The 15,824-nt window shown below is 34.1% G+C and overlaps 2 protein-coding genes across 2 annotated transcripts; one reads left to right on the forward strand and one right to left on the reverse strand.

Annotated features, from left to right (window-relative positions):
* The first annotated feature begins 1,198 nt into the window (after positions 1 to 1,198).
* Positions 1,199 to 5,232, forward strand: LOC142539790 (uncharacterized). The gene is made up of 5 exons (XM_075645504.1): positions 1,199 to 1,593; positions 3,293 to 3,554; positions 3,627 to 3,823; positions 4,480 to 4,667; positions 4,864 to 5,232. Exons 1-5 carry the CDS (start codon positions 1,472 to 1,474, stop codon positions 5,148 to 5,150), a joined length of 1,056 nt encoding a protein of 351 aa, XP_075501619.1. The 5' UTR covers positions 1,199 to 1,471; the 3' UTR covers positions 5,151 to 5,232.
* A 4,859-nt stretch (positions 5,233 to 10,091) lies between these two features.
* LOC142517700 (ethylene-responsive transcription factor ERF027-like) lies at positions 10,092 to 11,175 on the reverse strand. The gene has a single exon (XM_075620088.1). It carries the CDS (start codon positions 11,091 to 11,093, stop codon positions 10,413 to 10,415), a length of 681 nt encoding a protein of 226 aa, XP_075476203.1. The 5' UTR covers positions 11,094 to 11,175; the 3' UTR covers positions 10,092 to 10,412.
* Between the last annotated feature and the right edge of the window lie 4,649 nt (positions 11,176 to 15,824).

Raw genomic sequence — 15,824 nt, forward strand, 5'->3', positions numbered from 1 at the left:
GAATATTGCAATACAAAGTAATGGATAAACAACAAGTACAAGCATTTGTAAAAATAAAGAAAACACACGAGGAGAATATTCTCCGATAAATAAAAGACTCGTGAGTATGATAATCAAAATAATTAAAAATAACCTTGAGAAAGCCATCTTCTTTTTTCTTCGAAAATTTAGTGAAGAATAATTTTTAGAGAAGAAGATAAAGTTGGAGTGATTGAATGTGTTTATGAGATCATATTTATAGGGCAAAAACTAGCCGTTTTGTTACCGTTTATGACCGTTGGTGTATAAAAAAATAAAGGTATGTATTTGTATAATTTTATGGTAATAATATGGTGTATATAATATTAGACATATTTAAATAATTATGTATATCATATCATATTATTATAATGATGTGTCATAAGATATTTTATTTAAAAATCTTATAGGCTTTTATACTTGTCGTATCCCTTACCGGGAGTGTGGGATGTCGTCTTAACATCCTCCCAGGATTTATAACAAGTTTTTGAAAAATTTATTTTTATTATTAATAATAACATTATATTATATATTAAATATATACACAATAAATAAATAACAGTAAAATAAATATTATTACTTTTGTTATCCTTTTTCTTATGTTTGGAGCTTGGAAAAGGATGGAGGACTTTTAGAGCTTCGTGCTGATAACGTGTTGTGAAAAAGTAAAAATTTATGGTAAAAAGTAAAAATCTCAAACTCTCAAAATTTACCAAACTACACACTTTATAATATTTTTCTCTCTACTCAATTGTCATTTTCTTCACAAATGAGAGATCTATTTATAGGAAATCTTTACAAATAATCCACAAATAAAATACATCATTACCTACATCATCACACACTAATTTTCAATATTTACAACTCTTATTTTCAACATTCAAATATTCAACATTCAAATATTTAATACACACATTTTAAATATATTTTTCAACATAAATAACAAAAAAATTAAATTAAATCTATATATTAACAAAAAAATTAAATTAAATCTATATAATTGGGAGAGAGAATAATTCTTGAATTAATATAGAAAACCTTCATTAAAGGTTGGAAAAGGCTGAACAGAGGTATTTGGGTTATTAAGATTAATTAATCTTCATCGACCAATCAAAACACGCCAAAAGGCCAATTGTAATGTACTGCATTGGAAGAAATGTAGAGGATCAAGTAGTAGCTGTCCTTCAATCTCCTGCAGTACGCCTCTTTCTTCGTTGATATCACGTTCTTAGACACTCAAAAAACGGAGAAATTTGTAAGATAAACTTGGTCAATCCAGACTAAAAATATCAGAGTAATCGAAAGATTCAATCTTGATGCAGTCTTGTTACAACCCTATTGGGGCGATTGATCAATCACTATAAAATCTTTGTTTTTTTTTCTGTGGAAAAAGCTCATCTTTCGAAAGCCCATTACTTTAGCGAATCAACTTTTACATCTTTTGTTTCGGTTTATGGCGCTAAGGGTGTGCACGAATCTGATGGCACGACGTTCTTTTGCTCTTTTCTTGGTATGCCTCTTTTGCTTTACAGGATTGCTCAGCGGCAGCTCCGGTGACGCTGATCCGATTTACCGGTAAGCTATAGAAAGATTGTATCAATTAGCTTCCATTTTTGTGTCTTAAAACTTGATTTTAGTTCATGTTTCGAATTGTGTACATATTCTTGGTTGGTGTACATTATTTATTTGTAGTATTGAATGTTTGTACTATTGAGTTTGGAGTAGAATCAGTGAATTAAGTGAAATAGTTTGTAATTATAAGAGTCACTGGAGCTCTCGAAGGTGGGGCTATTTCTGGGTTAGCTTGCAGCAGATTGCTTTTGAAATTGCGGCTGTCTCATTAGAGTAGTAAATTTGGAATTCTGGGAAGTAGAAATCTAATCATACTAGTTGGTGTGGCTGTTTCCTGCAAAGGTGTTTTTGATGCACTCTTAAGATTGGAATTTTTTTAAGCAAGTCTTATATGAAGGTACAACAAATCCAAAAAAGTTAAAAATAATAGTTATTCATTATTTATAAAGCACATTTTCGATTATATGTGATGAAAGTCTCGTTAAGACTTTTGGGTTCTATCTTACCATCTCAAGACACTCTACTTCCATAAAGTATGTACCTTTCCTTGTGATTAGGCTTTAGAATACCAGTATGTCTTAGTGCATCTTGCAATTATAGTAATTGTGGGTAGACGGAGTTGCAAGAATTTGAATTAACTTGTCAAGTAATAAAGACTTGTTTACAAAGCAGTGTCTTACTTCACAATGCCAGTTAAACTTTTCGATGGATTTTTGGGTTATTGACGAAGCATAAACCATACTTGACAAAAAAGTGCTTATATAAAATTTACCTTTTTGAATAACATGGCCACATGCTCACGTGTTTCGGGTAGTAAGTTGACTGGTAATTTAGATCCGGACATCTGCATTCCACATCCTGGTGACCCACTAAAATTTCTTTGATGAATTTTGTATATGTCATACATAGCCTTGTCTGCATTTTATACTTGATCTTTAAATAATCTTTCATTCCTTATAAATTTTCCACTCCTAAATTGATGAATTTACCCTTTCTCTGCACTTTGTTGGGGAATCGCATATGAGAGTGAAGGATGGAGTATTTTGGTTGTCTCTTTCTTGAAAAACAAATTCAGTCAAGAATACCTGTACAACTATGATTATGTTTATTGACACTCACCTTTGCTCAAGGCACAAACCATGCACCTATGTGTGGCTTACATGTTCTAAGTGCACCTTAAATGTTGGAGTTGCAAGCTAAGGTGAAAAGCAATTAAAAATGACATTTAGGAGTGAATTCACATGGATTCAGTAATTTTTTATCTAAATAAATTATAAAGGACTATAATAGACTTCCGAAGAAGTTTAAAAAAGAACTCCTTGTGTTCAGCTTGTGCTTTGTGGTTGTGTTGTTTGGCTCAAGATATCCATGAATACATAGGAGAATTTCTAACCAGATCAAAACTGCTGCATGGTATTTTATATTCAGTTCACAATGTGGCCTGTTCTTGCATTTCGATTTATCACTTTTGGGTTTCAGTCTTGAACTTTTTGGCTCAGGTACAAATGACTTAATACACTTATGTTTATGATACTAATAGATAATCTAGAGCATAGAACATTTAATTCTTACTTTGCATTCAGAATTAGGAATATCAAGAGCTTGTGCACGCAGCATGTGTTTGCATATTGACATCTGTTGTTCTTTATATAGCTTCTTGGAGCCATGCCTTTTAATTCTTTAAATTGAATTGAACTTCTAGGGAATGTGTTGAGAAATGTGAGAAGACTGGATGTGTGGGGGAGAAATGCTTTCAACACTGTAATTTTTCCTTTGATGGAAACAGTACTGATGGCCCATGGTATCTGCAGGAGCCACTTTATGTACAGTGGAAGCAATGGGACTGCCTTGGTGACTGCCGTTACCACTGCATGCTCTCTAGAGAAGAAGAGAGACAGAAACTTGGATACAAGCCTGCTAAGTACCATGGGAAATGGCCATTTCGGCGTATTTATGGAATTCAGGTAAATTTGTACCCCTTTTTAAGCTCCCATTACCCTCTATTTCTAGCTGATCTATTGTCTATATATGATCAGGAACCAGTTTCTATGGCTCTCTCTGCTCTTAATCTTGCTGTGCAGTTCCATGGATGGGTGTCCTTTTTTATCCTTGTAAATTACAAACTAGCATTCAGGCCAAACAAGACCACTTACTATGAATATACAGGCTTGTGGCATATTTATGCCATTATTGCGATGAATGCCTGGTTTTGGAGTGCAGTTTTCCACACTAGGTGAGCAGCATCTTTTCCTCTGTTCGTTTCTTGTTATCATGTGAACTAAGGACGAGTTTTAATTTTAAAGGGATTTTTATCTCTGAATGCATGACAAATTTGGCGAGGCAAGAATTATTTCCTTAAGCATTATTTACTTTTGAACCAGTGTAGATTAGTTATATATATGGATGTGGATGTAAACATTTATCAAGAAGTTAGAATCTAATTAAGTTCAAGCGTCCAATAAACTTTGTATTAAATTCTGTAAGAGATAAATTAATTTTATAATGAACCGTAAATTTTTTGTGGAAAAAAGCAGTGGACTGAATTATAGTTTTTGCTGAACATAATGGAAAATTTCAATAACATTAACCAAAAAAAAGCAGTGGACGAGTTAAAGTTTTACCACCACAATAATGTTAGCGAATCTTTCATAAACAACCGCAAAAAATTAAGAATAATTTCTCTCCTGCTTGAAATCATGAATTGAAATAAAATATCTCTTGGTGAATTTTGTTAGACATTTTCGGGATCTTTTTCAAGAACTTCGTGCAGTGTAGTTCAGGCATGTGTTTTCTAAGTGATTTAGGGGAAGTTGCAACTCATTCGCAGTCTTGTTCTTGATACTTTTTGGTTTGCTCATTCATGTTTAAATAACATCAAACCATATGCAGAGATGTAGATTTGACAGAGAAGCTTGACTACTCGTCTGCAGTGGCTTTACTTGGATACTCCCTTTTTCTAGCCATAATAAGAGCTTTCAGTATGAGAGTGGAGGCTGCCAGAGTCATGGTCGCTGCTCCTGTTTTTGCTTTTGTGGCAACCCATATCTTATATCTAAACTTTTATCAGTTTGACTTAGGTATGCCCACTTCAACATATCATGCATTGTTGATCCTAGTTTTCCATGCATATGCATGTGTATGTACATCACCATTTTCTTGATGGATGTAAGAGATTATAAATACCTTTACTCATTCCACTCCATACCACTAATTCTCTGGATTTGCTTTTGATTCCAAGTTGTGATTCAACGTAAATAAACACTTGCTTTGCAGGATTGAACATGATAGTTTGTGTGGCAATGGCCGTGCTTCAGCTCGTTGTGTGGGCTATCTGGGCCAGCACTACTCGTCACCCCTCACGTTGGAAGATGTGGGTTGTCGTGTTTGGAGGTGCGCTCGCTGTGATGTTAGAGATGTACGACTTTCCCCCCTACTCAGGACTCGTGGATGCTCATGCTATCTGGCATGCAACCATGATACCACTTACTTATTTGTGGTGGAGTTTTGTTAGGGATGACAGCGAGTTCCGAACCTTGGTTCTTACCAAGAAAACAAAATAACATTCCGAGTTGTTCTATAAACTGTATCAACTCATTTTCGACACTATCTTTGTCCATTTATTTAGAAGTTTTTGAATTTTTTTTTGCTCGTGTCCATGAGATCGTTTCCTTGGAACGATCGGCGATGCGGGTTTCTCTTGTTTCATGAGTAGATTGAACTTTGATTGTGGAACAAATTTGTTTGTGTCTAAGGATTTTCTATAATGAAATATTCTCTTCAGGTTCTATGAGAAAAGCATAAGCAACAAAGAAATTAAACTTACAAAACCCATTATCCCTATATTTTCAAACGAATGATATTAAAGATCAAAATTATTGAGAAAAAAAACAAAATATTATAGAGATGTTAATCAGGTGGCACCGCCAGGCTGTGGGGGTGACTGCCCACGGATTGTACCACGTCCCAAATTAGAGTAAAATTGTAATTGAATGCGGTTCTGTAGGGGGCAGGGTACAAGTATTTAATGCTGCTGTCAGTGTTCAACACGTGTGCTTACATACTTATCAACACCTTAATTATCATACTATTTTATACTACGAAACATTAAATTTTTGTGACATATTCGTACGATCATATGGTAGGTCTAATATATCAATATTATATATGTATTTTGAAATTACTATCTTTTGTTTTTTTTAATCTCTGTATTATATTATTATTATTTTCAAAAATTATATTATATGTTATTTTTTTGAGCCTATGGATTTGCAACGTGAAACATTTAACATTTTCAATTAACCATTTAAAATAGAGCAGGTCTCTTGTGAGACGGTCTCACGAATCTTTATCTGTGAGACGGTTCAACCTTACCGATATTCATAATAAGAAGTAATATTTTTCATGGACGACCTAAATAAGAGATCTGTCTCACAAAATACGACTCGTGAGACCGTCTCACGCAAATTTTTGTCTTTATACTATAATAAACGTAATATATAATAATAGATATATATGTATAATTATTTTTATTTGTTAAAAAAGAAAGTGTTACATCCAATGTATGAATATTGATAGTTTGAAATTTGGGAGACGAGGAATCCTATTGTCCATTTGTATTTTTGTGTGAAATGATTTTTGAACTGGAATTATTGGCAACCACGAAGCCACGTTTTTAAGTCTAATTATATAATAGCAAAATATAGTGGTAATGATGCGATATAATAAAATATTTGAGCTTTTATTTTAATTCCTAAATAAATATTTCACTAAAATTATATATTTTGTGTTAATTTTAATTTTGTACCTTTTTATTTAATATTTGAGATATTAATGAATGCCAAAGTGAACGAATTTTTTTGCCCAAATTTTGGTCCAATAACAAGCATGAATCATTATTTACTAAAATAAATAAACAAAGCATTATCATTAAAAATAAGGAACCCACAAAATAAAATTAATTAAGTTTTATATCGACCAAAAGTGGAATTAGGTATGCTTTCGACTTCTCATTTTGAGCCGCTTTCGGAACAGTTCTTACCCTGTAATTAACTAACCATTTAGTTTTAGCTTTGTAAAATATTTAAGGTGACAAATTTCAATGCCAATCCTAATATTACATAAATATATGGTCGTATTTATAAGCAAAATTTAAGAAAATTTAATAAAAATTTCTATCGATACAATTTAAACTCGACAAGATTTACTATGTAAATATTTTCTCAAGAATCGATTGTTCAGATAAAATCGAAAACCGGTTTCGAGAAACTAGGCATAAATAAATTGAACCTCAATAACAATCAAATTGATCTTGTTAAATTAATACAATTATTTGCTAAATTCATGTCGGCTCCCTTGTTGAATTAATGAGAAGGGCCCTTCGGTAAATATCTTGTAGAAATTATTTCATGGTGAAACCTCTTCTTTTTCTTAGGTCTAAAGTTGGTACATATATATATATATATATATATATATATATGTATATGTTTGACATTGATATGTCGTCACCAACCACGTATTTATTTATGCCGACCTCATATTACATATATATATATATCTATTAGAATGACACAAAAATAGACACTATTGATGTATATCATATCAAAATTTTGTATATATATAAAAAAAGTAGTTTGTAACTCACGATGATGGTTCTCAGTTGAATATATTATTTGAAATGAAACATTATAATTAGTAATCAGTCATTGCTTTCGGCTGTTTTTTTTTTTTCAGCAAAAACTTCGGTCTCACGTGTCTTATTTTGTGAGACGAATCTCTTATTTAAGTCATCCATGAAAAAATATTACTTTTTATGCTAAGAGTGTTACTTTTTATTGTGAATATCGGTAGGGTTGACCCCTCTCAAAGATAAAGATTTGTGAGACCGTCTCACAAAATACCTACTCTTTTCTTTAACTTGTAATTTTAGACTACGTTATTAATTAATTACTAGTTTGTGGGTTTACCCGATATATATTCTTAAAATTATTATTTTTAATGAAATCCATTTTTAATTAATTAGAAATATAGTTAGCTTTCAAAGTAATTACATGAAATAATATTGACCTAAGATTTATCTAATTTTCAAGTGCGTTGAGTTATCGAAACAAATTCATATTTGTTGTGATGATTACGTGCTAGTTTTTTGTGTTCTAACATGTTTAATTAACTGTACGATATGATTAATCATATTTAGTTTATATATTTTTTTATATTTTCTAAACTATGGGGTGAGGAGAGCACGAACTTGAGCCACTTACAGGGTGAAAGTGAGTGAGATCACTTAGGCCGAAACCCGGTCTCCATATTTAGTTCATATTGACTATTAAATAAAGTTGAATTTTTAGTCAAAGAAATTTTTAAAAGTTTTATGTCGGAGCATAACAGGCCTTTGACAATTAACCCACAACAAAACCATTCGGAAGAGATAAAAATTAATCTCTTTTAATAACTAGTTTAATTTGTTGCTTCAGTCATAACATAAGGACAATAGTGCAGGGTATATGTTACACCTGACGTTCTAATTTCGATGTGTTTGTATAATATTATTAGTCGATCATCTCGTCGTAAAATAAAAAAATATTGATGGAACTCACATTTTATGTTTTCAAGTGAGATAATCAACCAGTCATTTTATATAAAACAAAAACCGAAAATAAATCTCTCGGTATAACATAGGACAAGAATCTTATGCAGGATCCCAAAGTTTCGATTCATTTAGGACCATGAGGTCCACGTATGCAGACATAACCCTAAAACCACAAATATATTGAGATCATGAAATCTAACATTTGACAATTGTATTAGTTGGTTATTATCTCTAATGCATATTCTTTATATTATTAGATTTCAAATCTATTATCCAATCTAGTCAATTGGAATCCATGTATTTCAAATCATCCTCTCACAATTCCAAATCTTTCGATTCAAACACAAACAAGGTGGATTTGAAATCCACTACACAACAAATTATAGAATTTTGATAGTAATTAAAATGAAAGCAAAAAATACAACTTGGTGTCACGCTTATAAGGGACTTGAAATCCACTACCACTTTTTAAATTTTTTAAATTCAAAAGTTTTGAAATAAAATTCTGAAGTTATTTTTTTTAAAAAAAACTTCTTAAACATCATAAAAAGCACTCCATTTTAAATATGATTTTTAATCATTTAACTGCAAATTTTAATTTTCATAAAAAATACTTAGAAAACAATTTACTATACAGAAAAGAAAATAATGATGATGATGCTGTTGGAAGTTTCCCTTATGTCTATGCACTCCATCTTTTCAGTGAAACTATTCAAAGTTCTTGATTGGTTTAGCATTCTTTCACAATACACAAAATATTTTGTGATATGTTAGTTTGATGAATTTTGTTAGATAAATTTTTTGTTTGAGCCATTCTGAAAGAATATTTTTTTTTAAATGTCAAAAGCATTATTTATTATTATAAATATGGATATGATTGACCCGTTTTACAGATAAAATTCGTGAAACCGTCTCACAAGATATTTAATATTAACAATTAATGATTTCCACTGTTTGATTTGATTTAAATAAATAATATATTGTGCTCCCTTTCACCATTTAATTTGCACTTGATTAAACTTATAAACTATATACATATGCTGCTTTTGTACGTCATACTGATCATCCAAGAAATTTATTTACTCGGCTATAAAATGGTTAGTTCGATCTTATCCTCACGTTCGAAGGGCTAATTCAAATCTGGTGTAACACCTTGATTAACGTGAAAAATAATATTTCGTGACTCCTACTGTATTATATATTGAATGAATACTTAAGTGTAGGATCGAATAAATCGGTATGAAACTTAATTAATCAAACTATATTTGATTAATATTAATACCCAATGGTTCAACGAAAGGGACCCTTGGACTTCTCCGTTTCCACGAAGGTCAAAGGTTTTTGAAATGGATAGATCAAGGGTTTGTTGAGTTGCTCGATTCTTCCTAATATTCTGTACGAGATTGTATAAATATTAGTAACATATTTTACGGATAAACACTATAGACTTGGAATTTTTTTAATAATTTTTTCATGGATATCATCTATGTATGTGGTGTTGGGGTTAGAATTACAGCTTCCATCGAAATTATTGTTGCATGTGACTTTTCTCAAATCGAAAGTTCTATATGGAAAAAGAAAAGAAAGGTCGCATTCTTGAATCTTGAAGCTTCGTAGAAAGAAATCTTCGAAAATATATAAAGGTCCCATTTTATCCTTCGACGAAATAAGGCCCTACTTAATTTAAAGATGAGACCCAACAACGTATTATAGGTGTTGAATTTATTTTATACGAAGATTTCAGCGACTGGCTGATATATGGATGAGTTAATTAATGCATGGGGCCGATCGAGGGCATAATTTTTTTCTATAAATTTATAGAAATAAAACTTGAAGTTGAAATATAATGATATTGATTGTCAGCTTAAACTATATAAGAGTATTTTATTTAAGTTGTTCATTCAGAAGCAGTCAGTAAGTAGCAACAGAACTAGTTTCCATTGATATAATTTAGAACCTGAGCAAATGCAAACAAAGCAAGAAACCGCCGCCATAAGCGGGGGAAAAACCAATAATTCAGCTCATTTATGCTGAAAAAAACACATAAAACCAAGATAAAAGCAAAAGGTGGAATCGTCCATTATAATGGCAACTCCAATTCCACAGACACACGATACTTATATTATACATATATAGATTCTAGATAGTTGTATATATAATTTTAATTATATATTTAATTTTTTTAGGTTCTCTTAATTTGGCTCAGGTTCTTTAATTTTCTTGATCCATATTTTTGTCAAGGATAGCTCCAAAGATTGTCGTTTCCCGAACTGTTATCCGGGCATTCGTAGTCGTCCGCCGCGCGTGGAGGGCTGAGAAGCATGCCCCCCGCCATGTCCACCAGAAGCTGAGGCATGTCAAACAACTCCTCCTCATCCACATAATTGGTCGCAAAGCTCGAGGAACCTTCGTTTCCCGGAATTATCTGGGCTCCAGTCCCACCCCCAGCATCTCCAGCCCCGGCTGCAGCGGCAGCAGCCATTGCTGCCGCGGCCCTTATGTCCCCGGCCGACTGAGAAACCGGCACCGGGTACGAAGCAACCAGCCCCGGGAAATTGATCCTTGTATCCGGTCCCTTCAACGCCAGCGCCGCCACGTCATACGCCGCGGCCGCCATCTCCGGGGTGGGGTAAGTTCCCAGCCATATGCGAGTGGTTTTCCGGGGCTCGCGGATCTCGGACACCCATTTCCCGCCTCGGCAACGAATCCCACGGTAAGTGGGGTGGCGCCCGGATGTCGGGGAGGGGGCGGCGGCACTGTGATGCTGCTGCGGCGGCGGGGGAGTGGGTGAGGAGTTTTCTTGGTCGTAACTGTATGAGAAAGGAGCATTATGGTAGTAGTCTTGATCTTCGGGGTTGGGGACTACTATAAAAGGATTTATTTGACTTGGACTTTGTCTCCTGCCTCGATTAGCCATGCATTAATAATTAAAATAAAAAGGTCAAACTTTATTTTAGCACAAGGTTTATTACAATACTTTAATTTGGATATGTCTGACAGAAGTTAAGGGATAAATTTCGTTTATAAGGGAAACAATAACGTCAGATAATACGCGGACAGTTCGTGGCCGAAGTGAATCTGCTCTTCTTCTTTTGTGACCTAAGAATTAGCTGTCAGAGTTAAGGCATATGTTTAATAGGCTTTTCTCTCCACCTTTGATATTTCGCATGATAATCTATAATCATTAGTTGCCATCCAATTGTGTTCAAGTATCATTTCCTGTGATGGAAAATTCGACCCTAAAACATTGTTTTTAATTAGAGAAGAAAATGTTTATTATAATCGAATTTCGACCTCAACGTATCATCTCAGATTTGATCGAAATTTAGTGAGTGAGCAGGAACCGAGCAAAATTAGTCAAGTTCAGGTCGTTCGGCCGACTTTCTGGAGAACCGACCAGTCAAGTTCGATACATTTTTACAAATTTGAGATAAAATATAGATATCGTTCAACGATTTATTTTGTTAATGGAAATGATGTGGGGAGATTTTATTTTTGCGCAAATTGAATGTTGGACTACATTTTCGAAAGAAACTTTAGTTCCCAAAATGCCCGAAAGGTAAAAAGAAAAAAAATGGATTTAGAATTTGCATTGTTACTTGTCACAATATTTCTAAAATATTTTAAACCAAGTGATTGTAATTACTAATTTTTATTTTTTATCTCATGTCTTATGATTTTTTTAACTTAAAAAAGTATTTTTTAAAATCAATCACAATATTAAATTAAAAAATAATGGAGACTATTTTACAAAATTATATAGTTAATTTCTAGAGCATATATTAGATATTGATTAACAATTAAACTTCTGGAGTTTCTCAAAATAATATAAGGTTCCGAACAGAACATCTAATTGTTTAATTTTTTAAAGAAATTAGCCGAACCAAATTCACGAAGAAAGCCGATCTCTCGAAGGAAACTTATAACCATCTCAAGTCTATATCAGTTAGACATTTCAAGCCTTGCTAAAATATATCAGTCAGACTCTGTCAAGATAAAATCAGTCGAGCACAATTCGTATAGCTAGTCAGACTCTTATTTAGTCGCATTTATTCTCTTGAAAGATCATAGAAACAATCTTCAGCCATGCTTATGAAATCAGAAGAATATTCCTCCTACAAAATAACTTTCAAGAAATGTTAAATGTCAGAATCCATATACGCTACCTTTCTGTATTATTTATGGAAAGGAACAGTCATTTTTGGAAACAGATAAACTTGATTAAAAAATAGGCATTCATATTTGAATGTTACAAGTCTTTATAAAACAACAAGGATTTGAGGATCGGAATACATGCTTCTCGGTATGTTTTGGAGCATCGTGTCTCATTGGATGAGTCAAATTTTGTTTGCACATAAAAATTAGGGCGTGTCAGGAATGTGATCGTGCCAAATTTGTGATTAATCCTAAAGAAATAGAGAGTGAGCGAAAACTCAAGCCGCATTATTGTCAACTGAATAAAGAATACAAAGACTTATGTTTATATAGCTAGGGTAAAGTCAAAAAGATTAAAAATGACTAATCTACCCTTGAGAGCTAACAATAATATATTCTAACATCCCCCTCAAACTCATGATACTACATCTAAAAACATTGAGAGTTTGTCAGACAAAAAACAGAAGCGTGAAGCGGAATGTGCCTTGGTAAACTTATCAGCTATCTGCAGAGAAGAAGGAAAGGTAACGTTATGATGCCAAGCTGGAGATGATAACGAGTGGCGTGACAATCGATCTCAATGTCCTTTGTCCTCTCATGAAAAACCGAATTGCGTGCAATCTGAATTGCACTCTGATTATCACAATATAAAGAAATAGGATGACGAAGAAGGATACCGAAATCCGCAAGCAACCAACGTAACCAAACAATCTCGCAAGTGGTTGAAGTCATAGCACGATACTCGGATTCGGTGGAAGATCTAAAGATAACAACTTGTTTCTTACTTTTCTAAGAGATAAGAGAATCTCCAAGAAAAATAGAGAAGCCAGTGGTTGAATTACGATGCATGGGAACGCCAGCCCAATCACCATCAGAGTATGAACGCAGCTCTAAGGAAGAAGTAGAAGGAAACAAAAGACTCTGAAACTGAGTGTCCCGAAGATATCTGAGAATGCGAAGAATAGCAGCCCAATGAACTATAGTTGGTGCAGTGACAAACTGACTTACTACATGAACAACATGCACGATATCTGGACGAGTCACAATGAGATAAACCAAGCTGCCAACAATAGTACGGTATCAGGTGGGATCTGGCAAAGAAGGTCCATCCGACAGAGAGTACCGAGCATTGGTCTCAAGAGGAGTATCAACTATCATGTTATCAATTAGACGTGCACGCTCAAATAGATCTGCTATGTACTTCGACTGGGATAAAAGATAACCTTTTGGAGAATAGGAACCTCAATTCCTAGAAGAATAGGAAACCTCAATTCCTAGAAAATAACGTAGCAAACCTAAGTCTTTCATAGCAAATCTGCGAGCTAACTCAGAATTCAAAGCCTCAATATTATCAATATCATCACCGGTGATTATCAGGTCATCAACATATAAAGACAGAAGTATACGACCTACACGAGTACACTTGACAAATAATGCTGAATCATGATGACTATGAATAAACCCAAGCGAATTAATCACTACAGAAAATTTCTCAAACCAAGCATGAGGAGCTTATTTCAGACCATAAAGAGCCTTACGAAATCTACAAACTTCACCAGGTTGGTGAGCAACACAGGAGGAGGAGCCATAAAAACTTCTTCATGAAGATCACCATTCAAGAAGGAATTCTTGACATCCATCTGAGAGATTTTCCATCGACGAACAGAAGCAACAACAATTAGAGTACGAATTGTCGTCATTTTAGCAACGGGGGCAAATATTTCCTCATAATTCATGACATGCTTCTGAGAGTAACCTTTGACAACAAGACGAGCTTTGTATCGTTAAATAGATCCATCAGATCTGGTTTTGATCTTGTAAACTCAACGAGAGCCAATGGTGTGCTTTCCTGGTGGCAACAGTAACCAAATCTCATGGCCAACAGCTTCGCTATAGGATAAAAACTCAGAGAGACGATGAACAGAAGCAACAAATGAAGAGAAAGAGCTAGAATAACACGAGTAAGCAAAATCAGGTAGTTGAGTAGACTTACAAACACGAGTGGACTGACAGAGTGGAGGATTATCCGAAATGCCAGGAGATGATTGGGTTGTCGTAGGGGGATTTGGAGGAGAAGGATTCTCGGGTGTGGTTGTGGGAAAGGTCTCGTCGGTGTCGGAGGTGAAAGGGTCAATACGAATAAGATCTGCATGTGTCATATTATGTGAACTAATAGATATAGAAAAGAATGTAACATGTTCAAGGAACACAACATGACGAGAGACATACAGTTTTTGACTAATTGGATCAAAACAACGATATCATTTTTGACCAATACCATAACCCAGGAAAACACACAGAGCAGAACATGGAGACAACTTATTGCGCTCAATCTGTGGTCGGAGAACAAAACAGGCACAACCAAAAACACGTATGAAGAACAATTAGGAGCATGACCATAAATTTTTTCAAATGGTGACAAACCTGAATTGTGTGAAGTTGGAATTCTATTGATCACGTGAACAACAGTAAGAATTGCTTCACCCCAAAATGCACTAGGAACATTAGAAGACAGTAAGAAAGAACGAGCTGTTTCAACAATATGTCTATGTTTTATTTCTGCAACACCATTTTGTTCAGGGGTTTCTCTACACGAGGTTTGACGTATTGTACCATCAGAAGCAAGCAAACGCGAGAAATCATTATAAGTGTATTCACCCCCCAAATCACAACGAAAGCACTTGATGACATCTGAATGTTGATTTTTCACAAGAGCTTTAAAATAATTGAAAATAGCAAGATAATCAAACATATGTTTCATCAGATAAACCCAACAATAACGAGTGCAATCATCAATAAAAGAAACATAATATCTCGAGCCTCCCTTTTGTCGGAACATGAGATGGTCCCCACTCATCTGAATGAACAAGATAAAAAGGAGTAGGAGAAAAAGATAGACTTTTATAAAAAGATAAAGCCGAAAATTTTGCCAGTTTACAACCACCACAATCAGAAATATCATGACTTTTCAAGGTTCCTAGTGATCATGTAGATGCTAAAAATTGCAAACGAGATGCGGAAACGTGGCCTAGACGATTATGCCATAAATAAAAAAAAGAAGACGACTAACTCAAGCGAAAAGAAGAGAGATCCACACTAGATGCTGTAACATCTGGTACTCTGAGTTAATCCAAAACATAAAATCCCCATGTCTACAGCGTGTCCCAATCAACCTATGGGATTGCGGGTCCTGCACATAACAATTTGAAGAAGAAAAGTAGACTGAGTATCCAGACTCACATAATTGACTGACCGAAACAAAATTAAGTGTAAGATTGGGAATATAATATACATCAGGAAGAGATAGACAACACGTAACAAGAGAACCAACGCTTACTAATGGCATCGATGTACCATCAGCAGTCACAATTTCAATGGAAGAATTGTGAGACAAAGAAACAAAATAAGACAAATAAGGAGACATGTGATGAGATGCTCCAGAATCCAAGACCCAGATGGACGAAGATATACCTGAAATGCCAGAGGATGACAA

Source organism: Primulina tabacum, chromosome 1, assembly GCF_025594145.1.
Source record: "Primulina tabacum isolate GXHZ01 chromosome 1, ASM2559414v2, whole genome shotgun sequence".
Classification (NCBI taxonomy): Eukaryota; Viridiplantae; Streptophyta; class Magnoliopsida; order Lamiales; family Gesneriaceae; genus Primulina; species Primulina tabacum.

Excerpts from the sequence above, each read along its gene's own strand:
- LOC142539790 (XM_075645504.1), top strand. The coding sequence starts at position 1,472 with ATGGCGCTAAGGGTGTGCACGAATCTGATGGCACGACGTTCTTTTGCT. Across the intron at positions 1,594-3,292 it reads GACGCTGATCCGATTTACCG|GGAATGTGTTGAGAAATGTG; the intron begins GTAAGCTATAGA and ends TTGAACTTCTAG. Across the intron at positions 3,555-3,626 it reads GGCGTATTTATGGAATTCAG|GAACCAGTTTCTATGGCTCT; the intron begins GTAAATTTGTAC and ends ATATATGATCAG.
- LOC142517700 (XM_075620088.1), bottom strand. The coding sequence starts at position 11,093 with ATGGCTAATCGAGGCAGGAGACAAAGTCCAAGTCAAATAAATCCTTTT.